At 48.4% G+C, this 19,536-nt stretch overlaps 1 protein-coding gene across 1 annotated transcript in view; it reads left to right on the forward strand.

Annotated features, from left to right (window-relative positions):
* The first annotated feature begins 6,033 nt into the window (after nucleotides 1–6,033).
* Nucleotides 6,034–19,536, forward strand: part of LOC104306805 (zinc finger SWIM domain-containing protein 6) — a 368,533-nt gene continuing 355,030 nt past the window's right edge. The window contains exon 1 of the mRNA XM_054177738.1: nucleotides 6,034–6,560. Coding sequence (XP_054033713.1) covers nucleotides 6,035–6,560 — 526 coding nt within the window. The 5' untranslated portion in view covers nucleotide 6,034. The remainder of the gene's footprint in view (nucleotides 6,561–19,536) is intronic.

The raw sequence follows: 19,536 nt of genomic DNA on the forward strand, positions 1-19,536 counted from the left end.
CACCCCCAGGTCCCTCTCCACCTCACTGCTCTCTAGCCACTCTGACCCCAGCCTGTAGCTCTGCATGGGGTTGTTGTGCCCAATGTGCAGAACCCGGCAATTGGATGTGTTCAATCTCATGCCGCTGGACTCTGCCCATCTGCCCAGCCTGTCGAGGTCCCTCTGCAGAGCCTCTCGACCCTCCAGCAGATCAACTCCTGCCCCCAGCTTGGTGTCGTCAGCAAATTTACTGATGATGGACTCGATGCCCTCATCCAGATCATCAATAAAGATGTTAAAGAGCATGGGGCCCAGCACTGATCCTTGGGGCACACCACTACTGACTGGCCACCAGCTGGATGTGGCACCATTCACCACCACTCTCTGGGCTCGGCCCTCCAGCCAGTTCCTAACCCATCGCAGTGTGCTCCCATCCAAGCCATGGGCTGACAGCTTGGCCAGGAGTCTGCCATGGGGGATGGTGTCAAAGGCCTTGCTGAGGTCCAGGTAGACTACATCCACAGCCTGCCCCACATCCACCAGGCAGGTCACCTGATCATAGAAGGAGATCAGGTTGGTCAGGCAGGACCTGCTCTTCCTAAATCCATGCTGGCTGGGCCTGATCCCTGGGCCATCCTCTAAGTGCTGTGTGACTGCACTCAAGATGACCTGTTCCATAATCTTTCCTGGCACTGAGGTCAGGCTGACAGGCCTATAATTCCCTGGCTCATCCAACCAGCCCTTCTTGTGGATGGGCACCACGTTGGCCAGCTTCCAGTCATCTGGAATGTCTCCAGTGAGCCAGGACTGCTGAAAAATGATGGAGAGCAGCTTGGCCAGCTCATCTGCCAGCTCTCTCAGCACCCTAGGATGGATCCCATTTGGTCCCATGGACTTGTGGGGATCCAAGTGGCTAAGCAGATCACACATCCAAGTGCTGGGTTCTGCACATTGGCCACAGCAACCCCATGCAGAGCTACAGGCTGGGGTCAGAGTGGCTGGAGAGCAGTGAGGTGGAGAGGGACCTGGGGGTGCTGGTTGACGGTAGACTGAACATGAGTCTGCAGTGCGCCCAGGCAGCCAGGAGGGCCAATGGCATCCTGGCCTGCATCAGGAACAGTGTGGCCAACAGGAGCAGGGAGGTCATTCTGCCCCTGTACACTGCACTGGTTAGGCCGCACCTTGAGTACTGTGTCCAGTTCTGGGCCCCTCAGTTTAGGAAGGATGTTGACTTGCTGAAGCGTGTCCAGAGAAGGGCAACAAGGTTGGTGAGGGGCTTGGAACACAAGCTCTATGAGGAGAGATTGAGGGAGCTGGGGTTGCTTAGTCTGGAGGAGACTCAGGGGTGACCTTATTGCTCTCTACAACTACCTGAAGGTGGGTTGTAGTCAGGCAGAGGTTGGTCTCTTCTCCCAGGCAACCAGCACCAGAACAAGAGGACACAGTCTCAGGCTGCACCAGGGGAGGTTTAGGCTGGAGGTTAGGAGGAAGTTTTACACAGAGAGAGTGATTGCCCACTGGAATGGGCTGCCTGAGGAGGTGGTGGGGTCGCCGTCGCTGGGGGTGTTCAGGGCGAGGCTTGACAGGATGCTTGGTTGTATGGTTTAGTTGATTGGGTAGTGTTTTATGATAGGTTGGACATGATGATCTCGAAGGTCTCTTCCAACCTGGTTAATTCTATTCTATTCTATTGACCCACTGCATCTGTTTTTTTTTACCAAATAAATACCCCATTCTGGAATAGAGGAAAACTATGCTGCTCCCTGACTCCTCCTGCTAGCTCTGCAGGCCAGCTGTTTGGAAGACATTCTGTCCTGCTAGAAAAAATTGAGGCAAAGAAGGTGTTAAGTACCTCTGTTTTCTCCTCATCCTTTGTTACAACATTCCCCTCCGTGTCCACCAAGGAGTGGCGGTTGTCCTTGCCCTTCCTCTTGCTTTTATAGAAGGAGTTTTTGTTGTCCTTCACAGCAGAGGCCACCCTAAGCTCCTAATGTGCTTTTGCCTCCCTAATTTTCTTCCTACAAGACCTAGCAACATCCTCAAACATTCCATGGGTTGCCTCACCTTTCTTCCAAAGATGATACACCCTCTTTTTTTCCCTTAGTTCTTTTAGAAGCTCATCACCCATCCAGGCTGGCCGTCTGCCCCGGCGCCTCATCTTCCGGCACATTGGCACAGGCTGTTCCTGCGCCTTCAAGAGTTCCTCCTTGAAGTAGTCCCAGCTCTCCTGGACCCCTTTGTTTCTAAGGGTTGTTTCCCAAGGAACCTTCTGAGTTAGTTCCTTGAGTAGCCTGTATTCCGCCCTCCGGAAGTCCAGAGTGGAGGTCTTCTTGCTGCCCCTCTTAGCTTGACCAAATACCGAAAATTCAATTATCTCGTGGTCGCTGGCCCCTAAACAGCCTCCCACCACCACATCACCCACCAGCCCTTCCCTATTGGTGAAGAGGAGGTCAAGCATAGCCTTACCCCTGGTAGGCTCATGCAGCACCTGGGATAAGAAGCTGTCCTCCATTCAGTCTAAGAACCTCCTAGACTGTCTCCTCTCTGCTGTGTTGAGATCCCAGCAGATGTCAGGCAGGTTGAAGTCACCCATGAGAACAAGGTCCGGAGATCTTGAGACAGCCTTAAGCTGCCTATAGAATGCTTCATCAACTTCTTCTTCCTGGTTGGGTGGTCTATAACAGACTCCAACCAGGATGTCTGCCCTGTTGGCCTTCCCTCTAATTCTGACCCACAGGCACTCAACCCGATCGTCCCTAATCTCTGTCTCAATGGCATCTAGTGCCTCCCTGATGTACAGGGCCACCCCTCCACCCCTTCTTCCTTGCCTGTCTCTTCTGAAAAGCCTGTAGCCATCAATTGCAGCGCTCCAGTCATGTGAGTCGTCCCACCACGTCTCTGTGATGGCAACTACATCATAACTTTCCTGCTGCAGCAAGGCTTCCAGCTCCTCTTGTTTGTTACCCATGCTTCGTGCATTAGTGTACATGCACTTCAGCCGGGCTGCTGGTTTCACCTCTGGCTCAAGCTTATCACCCCCAGACTCCTGCCTGGGGGGACTGGTTTCAGCCCCTTCCCCCTTCGAATCTAGTTTAAAGCCCTATCTATGAGACCTGCCAATTGCCTTCCTAGAATCTTTTTCCCTTTGAGGGATAGGGATATAGAAGTTGCAAACCACGTACATTGCCCAATTTGGCATTTCAATCCCCACCAGCCAGCACATTAATTAACCCTAATTTGTGTCCCACTCTTTCCTCTTCCCACCCCCTTCAGACCTAGTTTAAAGCCCTCTTAATGAGCCCTGCCAACTCTAGTGCTAGGATGTTGAGGATTGGCTTAGGTCAAAAGGACATGGGTCCCAGGAACATCTGTGCAATTTAGGCCTTGAAGGACTTTCTGTTGAAAATACAGCAATGGAGTAGGAGTTGTGGAAAAGTGCTGTCTGCCTGGTATGCTAAGGTCAAGCTGCCCCTGAGAAGAGACAAACAAAATAAGGAGAAGGCAAGATCTGGGAAGAAAAGCAATTAGACTCTTTTCCTTAATAACTCCCTTTCTTTCTCCCTCTAACCCCTTTTTGGGAAAAAAGGGAGGTAGGGGGGGAGAGAGGGGGTTACAGGGAGGGAAACCCTCCTCTCGAGGAGGAATTTTGTTGTGTAATTTTTCTTTGCTGTATATTTCTGTATATATATTGTAAATACCTGTATATATTGTGTTATATATAACCTGCTTTCTAGATATGCTTGTAAATATAGCTTTGCTTTTCCGACTGAGTTTAGCTGTGGTTTCTTACTCTGTGGGGGAGGGAGAGCTAGGCCCTCTCTCAACCTACCACAAAGCTGTAGAACAGAGTTTAGTCATTGTCTGTAGTCTACAGTTTAAACTCCTTGGTTAAAAAACATTAGCCATTTGCTTAGTATAAGCAACTGACAACAGGAAAAAAAAAAAAGTTCTATACCTAGATATAAAAATATTCTCTGTGAAATTACAAATCAACATTACTATCTTAAGACCTTACTATCAGATAAAAAAAACCAACACAGTACTTGCATATTCTAAACCATCTTCAGGTTTTCTGCTTATCTTAAAAAAAAAAAAAAAATCAGCAAATTTGATATAGTGCATTGAATTTCCCATCCATTTCCCAAAGCTCTTCAATCATCTCTTTAGAAAATATACTATTGTAGTCTTAGGTTTTGGTGAAAACAAAGAGCAGATGTAAAGTTTTAGTCAATTTAGTGTTATTTCTTAGATCTTATGCCACACACTTGACATTATTTCACTGCATTCCCTGATGGAGCCATCTTTTGACTGCTCACCTCCCGGCTGAACACTTAGATTGCATCATGAAAAATGTAGTCTAGCTAGGTAAACCAGCCTACATGAATGAAGCAACTAGGCAGTCACATTACAGCTTGTACATTGCATGCTATCATGTGGTATTCGTTGTTAAATCCAAGCAAGATGAATATGTGTTTTCAACTCGAAGTCATCAAAAATGCCATTTTCAAGCTAAAGTTACAAAATAGGAGTGTTCTAAAATTATACATAAAAGTCTCTCTCCATGATAAAGATGGTATCAGCTTTATTTGCCAGTTCTGACCCTTACTGTATATTATTTTCATAATATTTTACATTATCAGTTTGTCTGTAATTAGGGACAGAATTCCCAGCTACAAGCAGAGGTAGCATTTAGTTTTTACTCGGTGCTATGCAGGAATCTTATATCTTCAGCCTGCTGCTGTGACTCATCAGCGTTTTCTCTCTCTCTCTCTCTTTTTTTTTTTTTAACCTCAGGAAGGCCTTTTAGCTTGAGACATTGATATGATCCCAAATGATACGGCTCTTAATAAACACGGAAAAGTAAAAAGAATCCTTCTCACTTAACGCTCTGCTGCAACAGTAAGCATCATACACCGCTTGCTAAAAATTAACTGGGACAGATGGTCAGTATCAGCCTTTTTACAGACCTTTTCGAAACCAAGGCAAACACCACACGTTAACTGTGTTCAATTTACTCACCACGGGTCGTAACATGGAGTCCTTCGCCTTGGGCTACCAAGAGCAGTTCTAAGCCGAATCATCTTCGAAGCGAGTTGTGTGGAGCTCGCACCGGGCTGCAATCAGCGCTTGCAGGGAACAGCCAGCACGCACCGGGTATCCCTCAAAGCGGGGGCTCACCCCACAGCCGAATACCTGTAGCTCCCGTAGTGGCCTCTAACAGAAGGAGAAAATGTGGGGCGCACCTCACTGAGCAGTCTTAAGGGCTTGCAGGCATGCGTGAGGTCAGCTACTCCGGCTCATACCCCAGAGAGCCAGCATCCTGACAATGCCACCCCAGCTTCGCCCATTTAGGCCACCCACTGAGACAGGAACCCAATCCAGGACACTCCACCTCATGTGGGGTCGCCCGCGGGTGCCTCCTACCTGCCTTCCGACACGCTTCAGCCGCATTCCAATAGCTTTCAATTCCCACGGAGTTCCGACAAAAGGCAATCATCGCTCTGCTTCCCCGGGCAAGGCACTGGAGGTAGGCCAGCGCCCGCGTTTCCGCGAGCAAGGATGGCTGCCTCAGCCGTTACCTATTTTCCGGTTACAGAGCACAATGCTCACTTATTTATCTATCTACTCACCTCCCTCCTAGCTTTCCTAGCAGAGATGACCGAATTAAAGCCACAGCAAACCCACCTCCGCATTCCATTCCACCAGTCACGCCCCCTTTTGGCGCAAGGCGGTCTTGGGCTTGCACGTCTGTCAGCAGACAGGTGAAAAGAAAAAAAGTAATACGTCTGCGTGGCGTCCCCGCGCTGGGAGCGTACGTACCATCCCCCACCAGCGCGCGAAATTAATTTTCTTCAAACCATTCTATTTGTTTGTGGTGTCGATTTGCATAAGGCTTCTCCCTCTGCCGTGGGCAAGGCAGTTGGTACCGCCCTCTACAGCCATATAAGGGAAGAGGAGGCATAACCCAGGAGATGGCTTGCGGCCGCTTGCTGTCTTCCTGGTGTTGTTTATAGGGTACAGCCACTTCCGCTATCCGCTTAGAAGCGGCGCAAACATGGCGGAGCGTGGTCAGCTTCCTCTCCCTGCTAAGCGTCTCTGTAGTAGACCCGGCTATGGCTCTGGATGCCGGCCAGGCCAGCTAGTAGGCGGCACCGGACTCGGTAGCGGGGCGCTCTGCGCCGGACCCGCCGCCGCCGCTGCTGCCGCCGCCGCCGCTGCCGCTTTGGGGCTTCTGCCGTTCGGCAAGAGCCAGAGCCCTGAGACCCTACTGGACATCGCAGCTCGTAAGGTGGCAGAGAAGTGGCCTTTTCAGCGGGTGGAGGAGCGGTTCGAGCGGATTCCGGAACCGGTGCAGCGCAGGATTGTCTATTGGTCCTTCCCTCGCAGCGAGAGGGAGATCTGCATGTACTCTTCCTTCAACACTGGCGCTGAGGACTACACTGCCGTCCCTGGGGGGACCACCTCTGGTACCGCGCCCAGTGGGGGTGCGGACACCGCCGCCACCGACGAGAACCTTCTGTCCTTCCGCAGGGGTATTGCTCTGCTAGACGGCGGCTGTGTCGATAACGTCCTACAAGTCGGTGAGTCACCGTCCGGGACCGCGCTGCGGAGCCGGGCCGCGGCCACTTGGGCATTTCGCCGCTGGCCTCTTCAGCCGCGAGTCTACCCCTGTGTGTCGCCCGTCTGCTATCCAGGGAGCCGCTTCCCTCCCTGTGTGGCCCCAGCGGCCGGAGCCGCTTCGCATCCTTGGCGTGCTCCTAGCTGCCCCCCCGCGGCCCGGCCTGCACGAACCCTTTACTCCTAGGTTTTAATTCGGAAGGGGCAATTTACTCCGCCTCATGCTGCTCGCATCCAGAACACGGAATAACTCCTTCATCTCGCTTTGTGACACATCCACGGGCCTCTCCGCTAGGTGGGCCGGGCACGCTGTCCCTCGCCTGTCTTTTTAACTCTTCCAACTGTAATCCAGTGTGTAATCCTGTTTGGCTCTGCTCATTCCCAGCTCCCACTCTCTGAAATCCGGGTTAGCACCATATTCCGAGCTACAGTAGCGAGGAGATGTTTCCTCCGCTCCCGGACTGCCAGTGGAAATGAATCAGCAGAAGGCGGCCGACGGGGGAGAAGAGGGTGGGATGTGCTGCTGTCTAAAATAACGAAATAAGAGGGTACAAGACTCCAGGAGCGGGAAGCCAGCCGCGAACAAAGGCATTTCTAGGGCAGCGGCGGCGAGCCAGAGGGTGGGGGCGCGATCCGCCCAAACCCTGCTGCCGGGGGAGGGGGCGCGTCGGGAAAGGCCCTTCATTCGGAGTGATGGTGGGGAGCTGCTGCAGCTCGGGTGCTATGGGGCATAGGAGTTATTTTGGGATGAGCCCCTACGTGACAACGGTGAGATGAGGAGGAAAGCGCTGTTCTTCCTTCTCCTGGAACGATACTATCCCTCTAACCCGCCGCTGCCGCCTGCTGCCGCTTTTCACCCGCTGCGGGTTAGCTTACTTCGTTAACTCCTCCCTGCTACTGTTTAAAGAGCATTAGAAGTTGGTTCCATCCAGGGGGGAGGGAGTTTATAGTTTCCCCAGGAAATTTCTGTGGGGAGTGGTGCGCCTGCGCTTTTTGCGGCCCGGCCGTACTGAGCTCATCGCCGTTCGGCGGTGCCTCAAGGAGGCGGTGGCGATGTCTGGACACTTTGTTCTCATTTTTGTTTATTTGTGTTCGCTTCAGCTTTCTGTTATCCCTTCCTCCTTCCTTCGTCATCGTCCCCATCCGTCCACCCCTTCCCCAAAAGGAGAAGCTAGACAAAAGAGATTCTTGTTTCTCACAGCCGGCTCGACAATTGGAGAGTAAGGCGGGATGGCGGCTCCGCCGCCTGTGCTGTGACGGACCGTCCCCCGACGGTGGCTCAGTTGCGGCTGTTACTCGCCTTTTGTTCGCTGAACCACGCCAAGCTGTGGCAGAGGTCCCGGAGCTGCGGCTCGGGTTTGAACTGTACTGGGCTCACTCTCGGCCTTGTCCGCAGCGGATTTTACTTCGCAGGCAGCCTGCAAATGTGTCTACTACTTTCCGAAGGGAAGCTGTTGCTGTTCCTGGACTGTGTCCTTCTGTTCTGCCCAGATGGAGTTGAGCTTTAGACATTTTTTAAATTATTTTTTTAAAATACATTTTTAGAGTTTTTTTACGAAAACCATTGAAGGGTTTTATTTTTTTAAAGTACGTTATTTTTAAAAAAATTAACATAAATTTAATCATTGTTTGTTCAGGACTGGTAAAGTCAGAAGTAGGGGTTTTTATTTTGGAAGTTGAGACTTCTGTGTTTTTTTCCATTTTACTTGCACTTAATTTCTGTTTGCAAGCAATGAGGAATGACAGGAGTGCACAGTTTCTTGTCTCTTTACATTTAAGATAGGAGTTCACTGTGAAAATAAAGCCAAGGGGTGATAAGATTCAGTCTTTTCTAGGACATATAGTATGGACTTGGCTTTGTTTGCTTTCAGAAATGGAATAAGCCTCAGAGTAGTTGTGAAAGAGTTTGTCCTGGAGGAAAGGTGGCTCTGGGAGACCTTATAGCAGCCTTCCAGTACCTGAAGGGGGGCTACAAGAAAGCTGGGAAGGGATGTTTTACAAGGGCTTGTAGTGATAGGGGATGAGAGGGAATGGATTGAAGCTTGAGGAGGGTAGATTGAGACTAGATATTAGAAAGAAATTCTTTAGAGTGAGGGTGGTGAGACACTGGAAGAGGTTGCCTGGGGAGGTCATGGATGTTTCCTCTATGGAGGTGTTCAAAGCCAGGTTGGATTAGGCCTTGAGCAATCTGGTCTAGTGGAAGGTGGGGCATTTGAGTTAGTGTTTAAGGTCCATTCCAACCCAAACAATTCTATGAATCTTATGATTCAAATTTGCATGGATTCTAATTATTTTTGTGGATTTTTTTTAAAAGCTTGTCTTAAAAACAAGGGTTTAGGTTGTAGGCTTTTACCAGCACTGGATCTCTCGAGTTTGTTTCCTCATACTTAAAGTTTGACTCTTATTTTATATTAGTGGCTTGTATTCTCTCTGCATACTAATATTCAGCTGTGTGTATAAGGTGTAGTGGCAGTACAAACTCTCTTCAGCAAATCACCTTCTAGCTTACCCTTGTCAAGAACAGCTGGTGAGCTTTCTTAGTATTTAATTTCTACACTCAGCTTTGATATTTTGACCTAAAGCACATAGAGCACCAGTTCATGTTCAGTGATTAATGATGTTATAGCTAGTGCATTTATGGAAAGTATAAATAAATGCAGATAATATGGTCTTCAGGATTTCATATGCTTGAGGGCTGGTTATTTTTGCCAGTGTTCTGTGGTTTTGTCCATGAAAGGATGGCAGATAAAATTACTGTAAGAATTCATCAGCAAAAATGTCTGCAGATAATCTTCTGGAAAACATGATTTAGTCAGTAAAGTTATGTGAAGGACCTTACAGCAAGCTATTGATTATACATGCAGCAGTTGTCTCAATGGAGCACTTATTTTCCTTCTTGTGTTTGAGAGATACAGTATGCTGTTTTGGGAGAGTGAAAAAGTAGGTCTTAGTAAGATACTCATCTGCATAGTTACAAAGCTGGCCTCAGTGACTGCATTAAGCATGACTTGTGCTTCAAGACAATTCTACTGAGTCCACTGCTTTTTATTGTTTGGTGGGTTTTTTTAGTTCAACAACAGGGTAAAATTAGTATTCTAAATGAATTATTTAATATATTAGCTAAATGAAGGAAGCCTGGAATGCTTTTATTCTAAAATACTGTTATGATCAATGGCAACTTGGACAACTGGCTATATTGATGCTGTTGTATGTGCAAAATGAGTCTCAGATCCTCTATTGATTTAGGTTGTAGGCTGAAACCTTGCAAACTCACTACAATTAGTGTCTTGGGTATAAAAATTAGTCCATTATATTCTGCATTTGGATTTAGTGTAACTATGCTACGTAGAATCATGAAACTTCAATTTTGCTTCTAGAGCAGAGGGATGAGGATGACATAAAACATGTAATTGTTTTTAGCTTTGTAAATTGCAAATCATATGTAAGAGCCATCATGCGTTTTTCTTGATAAAATATAAATGCAGGAATGAATGGGACTTGATGTAACAGATGCCTTGGCAGTCTGATGGGATAAGGAAGCTGAGAATAACTTGATTAGTGCTGCTTTTAGAAGCAATATATTGCTTAGCTTTACTGACAGTTTTTGATGATCAAACCTTACATTGGCATGTATCCTGGCAATAACTTATAGTCTTAATTTCTAGGTAGTTGCATAGATGATAAATGTTTAAGTGACTGTTCAATGGCAGGAGTGAAGAAATGTTTAGGAGCAAACAAGAGTTTGACTCGTTGAATAAGACGTACTTGAGAGGTAGTAAAATGCTGAGTTGAAGCTCATAGATGAGGGACTAAGAAGAGAGGGCAATTGAAGATGTGTGAGATAAAATAGAGGTCAAAGAGCTCAGTAGATCCCTGAAGAAGTGTATTTAAAGAGCATATACTCTGAATGGTTGCTCCCTCTACATGGTCTACTTTCAGCAGGTATTAGCGAAGGCATGGAAGCTGATGTTCTTTCCTACAAAATGAAATAAAGCTTTCAAAATGGAAAGCTGCAACAGTTTTAGGCTATGCCTTTAAGAAGGACAGCTACTGGAACACTCTAGCTGAATGTTTGGTGTAAAAAGGAAAAACAAAGATAATTCTAAATGAATTTAATTGGTAGATTGGTAGCAATGTAACTAAGTTTTAGTCTGTGCAGTCAGTCTCTGTCTGGCATCTGAGTCTGAACAGCTGTTTTTCTCTCTGTGCTTGGTGCTGACCTTCAACTAAGGAGATAAGAGACTAATTCTTTTTCTTCTCTTAGCATATGCTTTGAACTAATAGAATTTCCCTCTTAATAATTACTTTTCTCTCTCTTTTTGGAAAAAAGGGAGGAAGGGGGAAAAGGGATGTTTGGGGGGGACCCTCCTCCAGCGAGGAGGAGCAGGTTTTCTGTGTTGTTCTTTGCTGTATACTTTTGTATATACTGTAAATACTGTATATTGTGAATATATTCATCACATTTCATCCTGCTTGTAAATATAGCCCTTCTGTTTTGCTTTTCTGACTGAGTTAGCCGTGGTTTCTGTGTGTGTGTGTGAGAACTGAACTTCTCTCACTACCACAAAAGCAGATTGGCAAATGTAACTTAGCTGTCCCGTGTGGGAACACCAGTTATGAGTGGTGTGAGCAATCTGGCAGTTCAGGCCTAAGAGCCTGACATGGTGGTAGGCCATGCTCAGCAGAAGTGCAGAGCCAGCTACCAGTATGCCAAAACAGTGATGTGCCTGCAGCACTGTAACTAAAACAAGACGCTGGTAGCTAGAAACATAGTGAGTTATCTCGGGACAACAGGACATGCACCTGCATCAACAAACCTCACGTGTCATCCATAGTTGGACCAATAATCTACAATAATGTTGATGTGTGGTCACTCATAGAGGACCAATGAGTCCATGCCAACAAGGCATACCAAGGTTATATAAATTGTAGCAGTTTCCTTGCTACGCACTTCTTCTTTCTTTTCCTGCCTGTCCTGTCTCCTCTCCTTCCATGCTTTCACCATAGGCCTGAGCAATAGGCCTGCAATACTGGAACAATAAAGGATCAATACCCGATCATATTGGTCAGCCGTATTGATTCCAAGAACCTCCATCGTCGCCATATCTGGCTATAGTCCCGTAGCTTTTGAAACTGTAAAATATGTTTAAAGTTATGAAGTGGGTGTTGTCTTGTTAACCTTACATCTCAATTTAAGTTTTAAAAATAAGATGTTTCCTTTGTGTCAGTGTTTTTTTCAGAAAGCACTGACTATTTAATTGAAGGGTGTTTATCAGCCTGTACTTTATCAGAACCAGAAACTATTTCTATTGGATCATGGTGGAAGCTCCATAATTACAGTGGTAAAACAAAACCATTGACCTAATTTTGTACAACTGTTTTGAACAGATTTATTCAGAGTTAGATATGCATTGGTAAGATTATAAAATGTAACTGAATATTTTATGATAAGGTAGAGTCAAATTGTGCCTCAACAGACAATAAAGGGCTTCATTTTAAAGCAATCTAGATTATATCTGGGTTAGGAACTGGCTGGAGGACCGAGAGGCTTTGCAGAGGGACCTGGACAGGCTGGACTGATGGGCAGAATCCAGCGGCATGAGATTTAACACATCCAAGTGCCAGGTTCTGCACAATGGCCACAGCAACCCCATGCAGTGCTACAGGCTGGAGTCAAAGTGACTGGAGAGCAGCCAAGAGGGCAAATTGCATCCTGGCCTGCATCAGGAATATTGTGGCCAGCAGGAGCAGGGAGGTCATTCTCTCCCTGTATGCTGCACTGGTTAGGCCGCACCTCAAGTACTGTGTCCAGTTCTGGGCCCCTCAGTTTAGGAAGGATGTTGACTTGCTGGAGCGTGTCCAGAGAAGGGCAATGAAGTTGTTGAGGGGGTTTGGAACACAAGCCCCATGAGGAGAGATCGAAGGAGCTGGGATTGCTTAGCCTGGAGAAGAGGAGACTTATTGCTCTCTACAACTACCTGAAGGGAGGTTGTAGACAGGCGGAGGTTGGTCTCTTCTCCCAGACAAGCAGCACCAGAACAAGAGGACACAGTCTCAGGCTGCACCAGGGGAGTTTTAGGCTGGATGTCAGGAAGAAGTTCTATACAGAGAGAGTGATTGCCCATTGGAATGGGCTGCCCGGGGAGGTGGTGGAGTCACCATCCCTGGAGGTGTTCAAGAGGGTTGATAGGGTGCTTGGTGCCATGGCCTAGTTGACTAGGTGGGTTGGATTGGCCGATAAGTTGGACACGATGATCTTGAAGGTCTCCTCCAAGCTGGTTTACTCTTTCTATTCTATTCTATTCTAATTATTCTTGGTATCCCTAACAAAAATTTCTCTAGCCTTTATTTCCCAATTATGCCAATCCCTTTCAAGAATTTTCCAAGGGGATTTAAATCCTTTTTCTTTATCACAAAATAAGGTCTCGTTATTTATCAATCCAAACTGCCTATTTTCGGGCCTAGTTTTACAGTTACAGCATTCAGGACAAAATACTTCTCAATTGTAAGAGATACAAGACCATTTCTTACAACATTTAAAACATTTACAAGTTACCCATCTCCCATGAGTTCTAGGATGCTTTATACGCAGAATGAAATGGGGATATTCCTCAATGTTCTCTTGCAACACAGATTCAATATCACACGCTATTGCATGTATTTCAGGAGGTGGGGCTGTCTTGTAAGTTCCGGAGCTTTCAGACTGAGATGTTACAGTATTATATTGAGTACTTATCTGTCAGCACTAACTGCAGTCTCGGAGATGCTTCCAATCACCTGTATAAGTGGCGTGGAATTCATGCTGATGTCAGTTTTGCTTTCTCTGTAGAGTCACTCTAATCTCTCCAGGCTCGGAGGTTACTGTCCTTTCACTCGCGACACATGTGTCCACCCTTTTTCTGCAGTCCGGACAGCTGTAATCTGTTGTTGATAAAATAAAAAAAGATCTCTCCCAAGAGAGTGTATTCAGTCTCTGAAACAACTAACAAATCACTTAAATCCTTTTTCAGATTCTATTTCTATTTTTTCAAGCAGGGGCACCTTAAAAGGTTCCCCTTTAACTTCAATTACTGTTGCTGGGGTTTTTTCCTTCTGAACCCTCTTAGGAGTCTTTTGCATAATTGATTTTTCTGCTCCCATATCTACCAAAAAAAAGATTACCTCCTCCTTCTGGGGACTCATTTGATATTCTTGTCCCCAAAATATACAGCCCCAGACACCTCTATCCATGATCGATAGTACCCCAAAGGTCTGAGCAGCTGCCCGATTTCTGACTTTCCCTTACAGCAGTCACAAACAGTTTAGCCACTGCTTTTTGTTTTTCTTCATTCCTCTTTACATATACTTTCAGAGCTTCCCATAGTAACTCCTCTAATCCCCTGTCTTGCCAATCCTCGATCTTTTCCAGTTTCTTTCTAATATCTCCCCATGATTTTGCCACAAACTATGTCCTGAGAAGTATCACTCCAACGGCAACATTGGGGTCTATACCAGAGTACATCTGCAAATCTTTCTTTAATCTTCCCATCCACTCCATGGGAGATTCATCCTTCCTCTGTTGCTCTCTAAAGGCTTTATCAAAATTCTGGCCCCTCGGTACAGCTTCTTTGATTCCTTCTATTATTATAGTCCTCAGGTCTCCCATATTATGTCTCCCTTGAAACTGCTGCTGATCCCACCCAGGATCTTGAGTATGCCATTTCTGATCTCCTGGTGGCCCCCCCTGATTCTGCCTCTCCCATATTTTCATACCAGCCTGTCTAATCATGTTTCTTTCCTCTGCAGTGAATAGAATACTCAAAATAGACTGCATCTCTTTCCAAGTATATGCAAGCACCAACAGAACCTTCACCTTGGACTTCCGGAGGGCAAACTTCAGCCTCTTTAAGAAACTTATTTGTAAAGTTCCCTGGGTACCAACCCTCGTGAACTGAGGGGTCCAGGAGGGTTGGACCTACTTCAAACAGGAGCTCTTGAAGGCAAAGGAACTGGCGGTTCCCATGTGCCGAAAGATGAGCCGGTGGGGAAGGCAACCGGCCTGGATGAGCAAGCAGCTCCTGGAGGATTTAAGGGAAAAAAAGAGGCTGTATCACCTTTGGAAGGAGGGGAAGGCTTCTCGAGGTATGTTCAAGGAAGTGGTTAGATTATGTAGGAATAAAATTAGAGAGGCAAAGGCCCAGATGGAACTGAAACTGGCACCTCCCAGGTGCTGCGTGAGCCTACCAGGGGCAAGGCTATGCTTGACCTCCTCTTCACCAACAGGGAAGGGCTGGTGGGTGATGTGGTGGTCGGAGGCTGTTTAGGGGCCAGCGAGCATGAAATAATTGAATTTTCGGTATTTGGTCAAACTAAGAGGGGCAGCAAGAAGACCTCCACTCTGGACTTCCGGAGGGCAGACTTCAGGTTGCTCAAGGAACTAATTCAGAGGGTTCCTTGGGAGAAAGCCCTTAAAAATAAAGGGGTCCAGGAGGGCTGGACCTGCTTCAAGGAGGAACTGATGAAGGCTCAGGAGCAGGCTGTGCCAGTGTGCCGGAAGAGGAGCCACCGGGGCAGACGGCCAGCCTGGTTGTGTAATGAACTTTTAACAGAACTAAGGGAAAAAAAGAGGGTGTATCGTCTTTGGAAGAAAGGTGAGGCAACCCATGGAATGTTTAAAGAGGTTGCTAGGGCATGTAGGAGGAAAATTAGGGAGGCAAAAGCACATTTGGAACTTAAACTGGCCTCTGATGTGAAGGACAACAAAAAGTCCTTCTATAAATATATTAATAGCAAGAGGAAGGGCAGGGACAACCTCCACTCCTTGGTTGACATGGAGGGAAATGTTGTAACACAGGATGAGGAAAAGGCAGAGGTACTTAACACCTCCTTTACCTCAATTTTTACTAGCGGGAAAGAACGTCTACCAGACAGCTGGCCTGCAGAGCTGGCAGAAGGAGCCAGGGAGCTGCATAGTTTCCCTGTGTTCCATGAGCAAGTGGTAGGAGCTCTCCTCAGCAGCTTAGACCCCCACAAGTCCATGGGACCAGATGGGATGCATCCTAGAGTGCTGAGAGAGCTGGCAGATGAGCTGGCCAAGCCACTATCCATCACTTTTCATCAGTCCTGGCTCACTGGAGAGATCCCAGATGACTGGAAGCTGGCCAACGTGGTACCCATCCACAAGAAGGGCCGGTTGGATGAGCCAGGGAATTACAGGCCTGTCAGCCTGACCTCAGTGCCAGGAAAGATTATGGAACAGGTCATCCTGAGTGCAATCACACAGCACTCAGAGGATGGCCAAGGGATCAGGCCCAGCCAGCATGGGTTTAGGAAGGGCAGGTCCTGCCTGACCAACCTGATCTCCTTCTATGATCAGGTGACCCGCCTGGTGGATGTGGGGAGGCCTGTGGATGTAGTCTACCTGGACCTCAGCAAGGCCTTTGACACCATTCCCCATAGCAAACTCCTGGCCAAGCTGTCAGCCCATGGCTTGGATGGGAGCACACTGCGATGGGTTAGGAACTGGCTGGAGGGCCGAGCCCAGAGAGTGGTGGTGAATGGTGCCACATCCAGCTGGCGGCCAGTCACTAGTGGTGTGCCCCAGGGATCAGTACTGGGCCCCATGCTCTTTAACATCTTTATTGATGATCTGGACGAGGACATTGAGTCCATCATCAGTAAATTTGCTGACGACACCAAGCTGGGGGCAGGAGTTGGTCTGCTGGAGGGTCGAGAGGCTCTGCAGAGGGACCTCGACAGGCTGGACAGATGGGCAGAATCCAACGGCATGAGATTGAACACATCCAATTGTCGGGTTCTGCACATTGGGCACAACAACCCCATGCAGAGTTACAGGCTGGGGTCAGAGCGGCTGGAGAGCAGTCAGGCTGAGAGGGACCTGGGGGTGCTGGTTGATGGTAGACTGAAAATGAGCCTGCAGTGTGCCCAGGCAGCTAAGAGGGCCAATGGCATCCTGGCCTGCATCAGGAACAGTGTGGCCAGCAGGAGCAGGGAGGTTGTTGTGCCCCTGTACACTGCATTGGTTAGGCCGCACCTCGAGTACTGTGTCCAGTTCTGGGTGCCTCAGTTTAGGAAGGATGTTGACTTGCTGGAACGAGTCCAGAGAAGAGCAACAAAGTTGGTGAGGGGTTTAGAACATAAGCCCTACAAGGAGAGGGACCTGGGGGAGCTGGGGTTGCTTAGCCTGGAGAAGAGGGGTGACCTTATTACTCTCTACAACTACCTGAAGGGAGGTTGTAGACAGACGGATGTTGGTCTCTTCTCCCAGGTGGCCAGTGCCAGAACAAGAGGACACAGTCTCAGGCTGCACCAGGGGAGGTTCAGGCTAGATGTTAGGAAAAAGTTGTATACAGAAAGAGTGATTGCCCATTGGAATGGGCTGCCTGGGGAGGTGGTGGAGTCTCCATCACTGGAGGTTTTCAGGAGGAGACTTGATGGGGTGCTTGGTGCCGTGGGTTAGTTGTTTGGGTGGTGTTTGATTGGTTGATGGGTTGGACGCGGTGATCTTGAAGGTCTCTTCCAACATGTTTTTTTCTATGTATTCTATGTAAAAAGCAATTTTACAAATATATCAACACTAAAAAGAAGGGCAAGAAGAATCTCCACTCCTTATTGGACCTGGAGGGGAACACGGTGACCGAAGATGAGGAAAAGGCTGAGGTCCTGAACGCCTTCTTTGCCTCGATGTTTAACAGCAAGGTAGGAGTCCAGGATGAATGGACTCCTGAGCTGGGTAATAGGGTCGGGGAGCAGTGTAATGCCCCAAAAATCCATGAGGAATTAGTTTGGGACCTGCTGAGCCACTTGGACACCCACAAGTCCATGGGACCGGATGGGATCCATCCTAGGGTGCTGAGAGAGCTGGCAGATGAGCTGGCCAAGCTGCTCTCCATCATTTTCCTCCAGTCCTGGCTCACTGGAGAGGTCCCAGATGACTGGAAACTGGCCAATGTGGTCCCCATCCACAAGATGGAGGAACCTGGAAACTACAGACCAGTCAGCCTGACCTCAGTGCCAGGGAAAGTGATGGAACAGATTATCCTGGCGGCAATAACTGTGCATCTGAAGGATGGCCAAGGGCTCAGGTCCAGCCAACATGGATTTAGGAAGGGCAGGTCCTGCCTCTCCAACCTGATCTCCTTCTATGATCAGGTGACCCGTCTGGTGGATGTGGGGAGGCCTCTGGATGTAGTCTACCTGGACTTCAGCAAGGCCTTTGACACCATCCCCCACAGTAAACTGCTGGCTAAGCTGTCAGCTCGTGGTTTGGACCGCAACACTCTGTGCTGGGTTAGGAACTGGCTGGAGGGCCGAGCCCAGAGAGTGGTGGTGAATGGTGCCACATCCGGCTGGCGGCCAGTCACCAGTGGCGTCCCCCAGGGATCAGTGCTGGGCCCCATCCTCTTTAACATCTTCATTGATGATCTGGATGAGGGGGTTGAGTCAGTCATCAGCAAGTTTGCAGATGACACCAAGTTGGGAACAGATGCTGGTCAGTTAGAGGGTAGAAAGGCTCTGCAGAGGGACCTCGACCGACTGGACAGATGGGCAGAGTCTAATGGCATGGCATTTAACAAGTCCAAGTGCCGGGTGCTGCACTTTGGCCACGGCAACCCCATGCAGAGCTACAGGCTGGGGTCAGAGTGGCTGGAGAGCTGCCAAACAGAGGGACCTGGGGGTGATGATTGACACCTGCCTAAACATGAGCCTGCAGTGTGCCCAGGTGGCCAAGAGGGCCAATGGCATCCTGGCCTGTATTAAGAATAGTGTGGCCAGCAGGAGCAGGGAGGTCATTGTGCCCCTGTACTCTGCATTGGTTAGGCCACAGCTTGAGTACTGTGTCCAGTTCTGAGCCCCTCAGTTTAAGAAGGACATTGAGACACTTGAACGTGTCCAGAGAAGGGCAACAAGGCTGGGGAGAGGCCTTGAGCACAAGCCCTATGAGGAGAGGCTGAGGGAGCTGGGATTGTTTAGCCTGGAGAAGAGGAGGTTCAGGGGTGACCTCTTTGCCCTCTACAACTACCTGAAAGGTGGTTGTAGGCAGGAGGGGGTTGGTCTCTTCTCCCAGGCAACCAGCACCAGAACAGGGGGACACAGTCTCAAGCTGTGCCAGGGGAGGTTTAGACTCGAGGTGAGGAAAAAGTTCTTCACCGAGCGAGTCATTCGTCATTGGAATGGGCCCCCCAGGGAGGTGGTGGAGTCGCCGTCCCTGGAGGTGTTCAAGGGGAGATTGGACGTGGCACTTGGTGCCATGGTCTAGTTGTGGGGTCTGTTGGGACAGGTTGGACTTGGTGATCCTTGGGGTCTATTCCAACCTTGGTTATACTGTGATACTGTGATATTGGGACCCAAAAATTGGTCCAGTCTCTCAGCTACACCTAAGGGATCATCCAGTAAGGTACCCATCTCTTTCTTAAAACTGCTGACATCTGATGTACTGAGAGGTACAGTCACAAACCCTATTCCTCCTTGCTGCCCCCCCATAGGCACTTTCCTGAGTGGATGTAATCCTGCACTGTCTCCCTCTTGTTCATTCCTGTCATTTCTCACTCTTTATTGTTCGGGTGGGTGAAGGAGAAGTTGGTTCTGGGGCTATTTGATTTAGGGGACCTTGACCCCTGTTCTGGTGAAAAGGTGGTGGTAGGTTATCCAGGGGTTCCCATTTCTCCTTCTCCTTGTCTTTGTCCTTATCCTAAGTCTCTAATATTGGAAGAGGAGAGGGACGTGAGACCCTAATTGTAATGGGTTGGGGCAGATCCCCTCCCCACCACAGGCAGAAATAACGACTCAGACAAACGGATTGCAAAAGTGATGAAAGTTTAAATAGAAAGCAGTGAATGTTACAGAAAACCCAAAGCGCAGTGACAAAGAAAGATCCCATCCCCACCTGAGGGTGCATCCAAAACCCCCAGGGCTCCTTCTTCCCCCTCCCTCTGCTGG

Source organism: Dryobates pubescens, chromosome W (genome assembly GCF_014839835.1).
Source record: "Dryobates pubescens isolate bDryPub1 chromosome W, bDryPub1.pri, whole genome shotgun sequence".
Lineage (NCBI taxonomy): Eukaryota > Metazoa > Chordata > Aves > Piciformes > Picidae > Dryobates > Dryobates pubescens.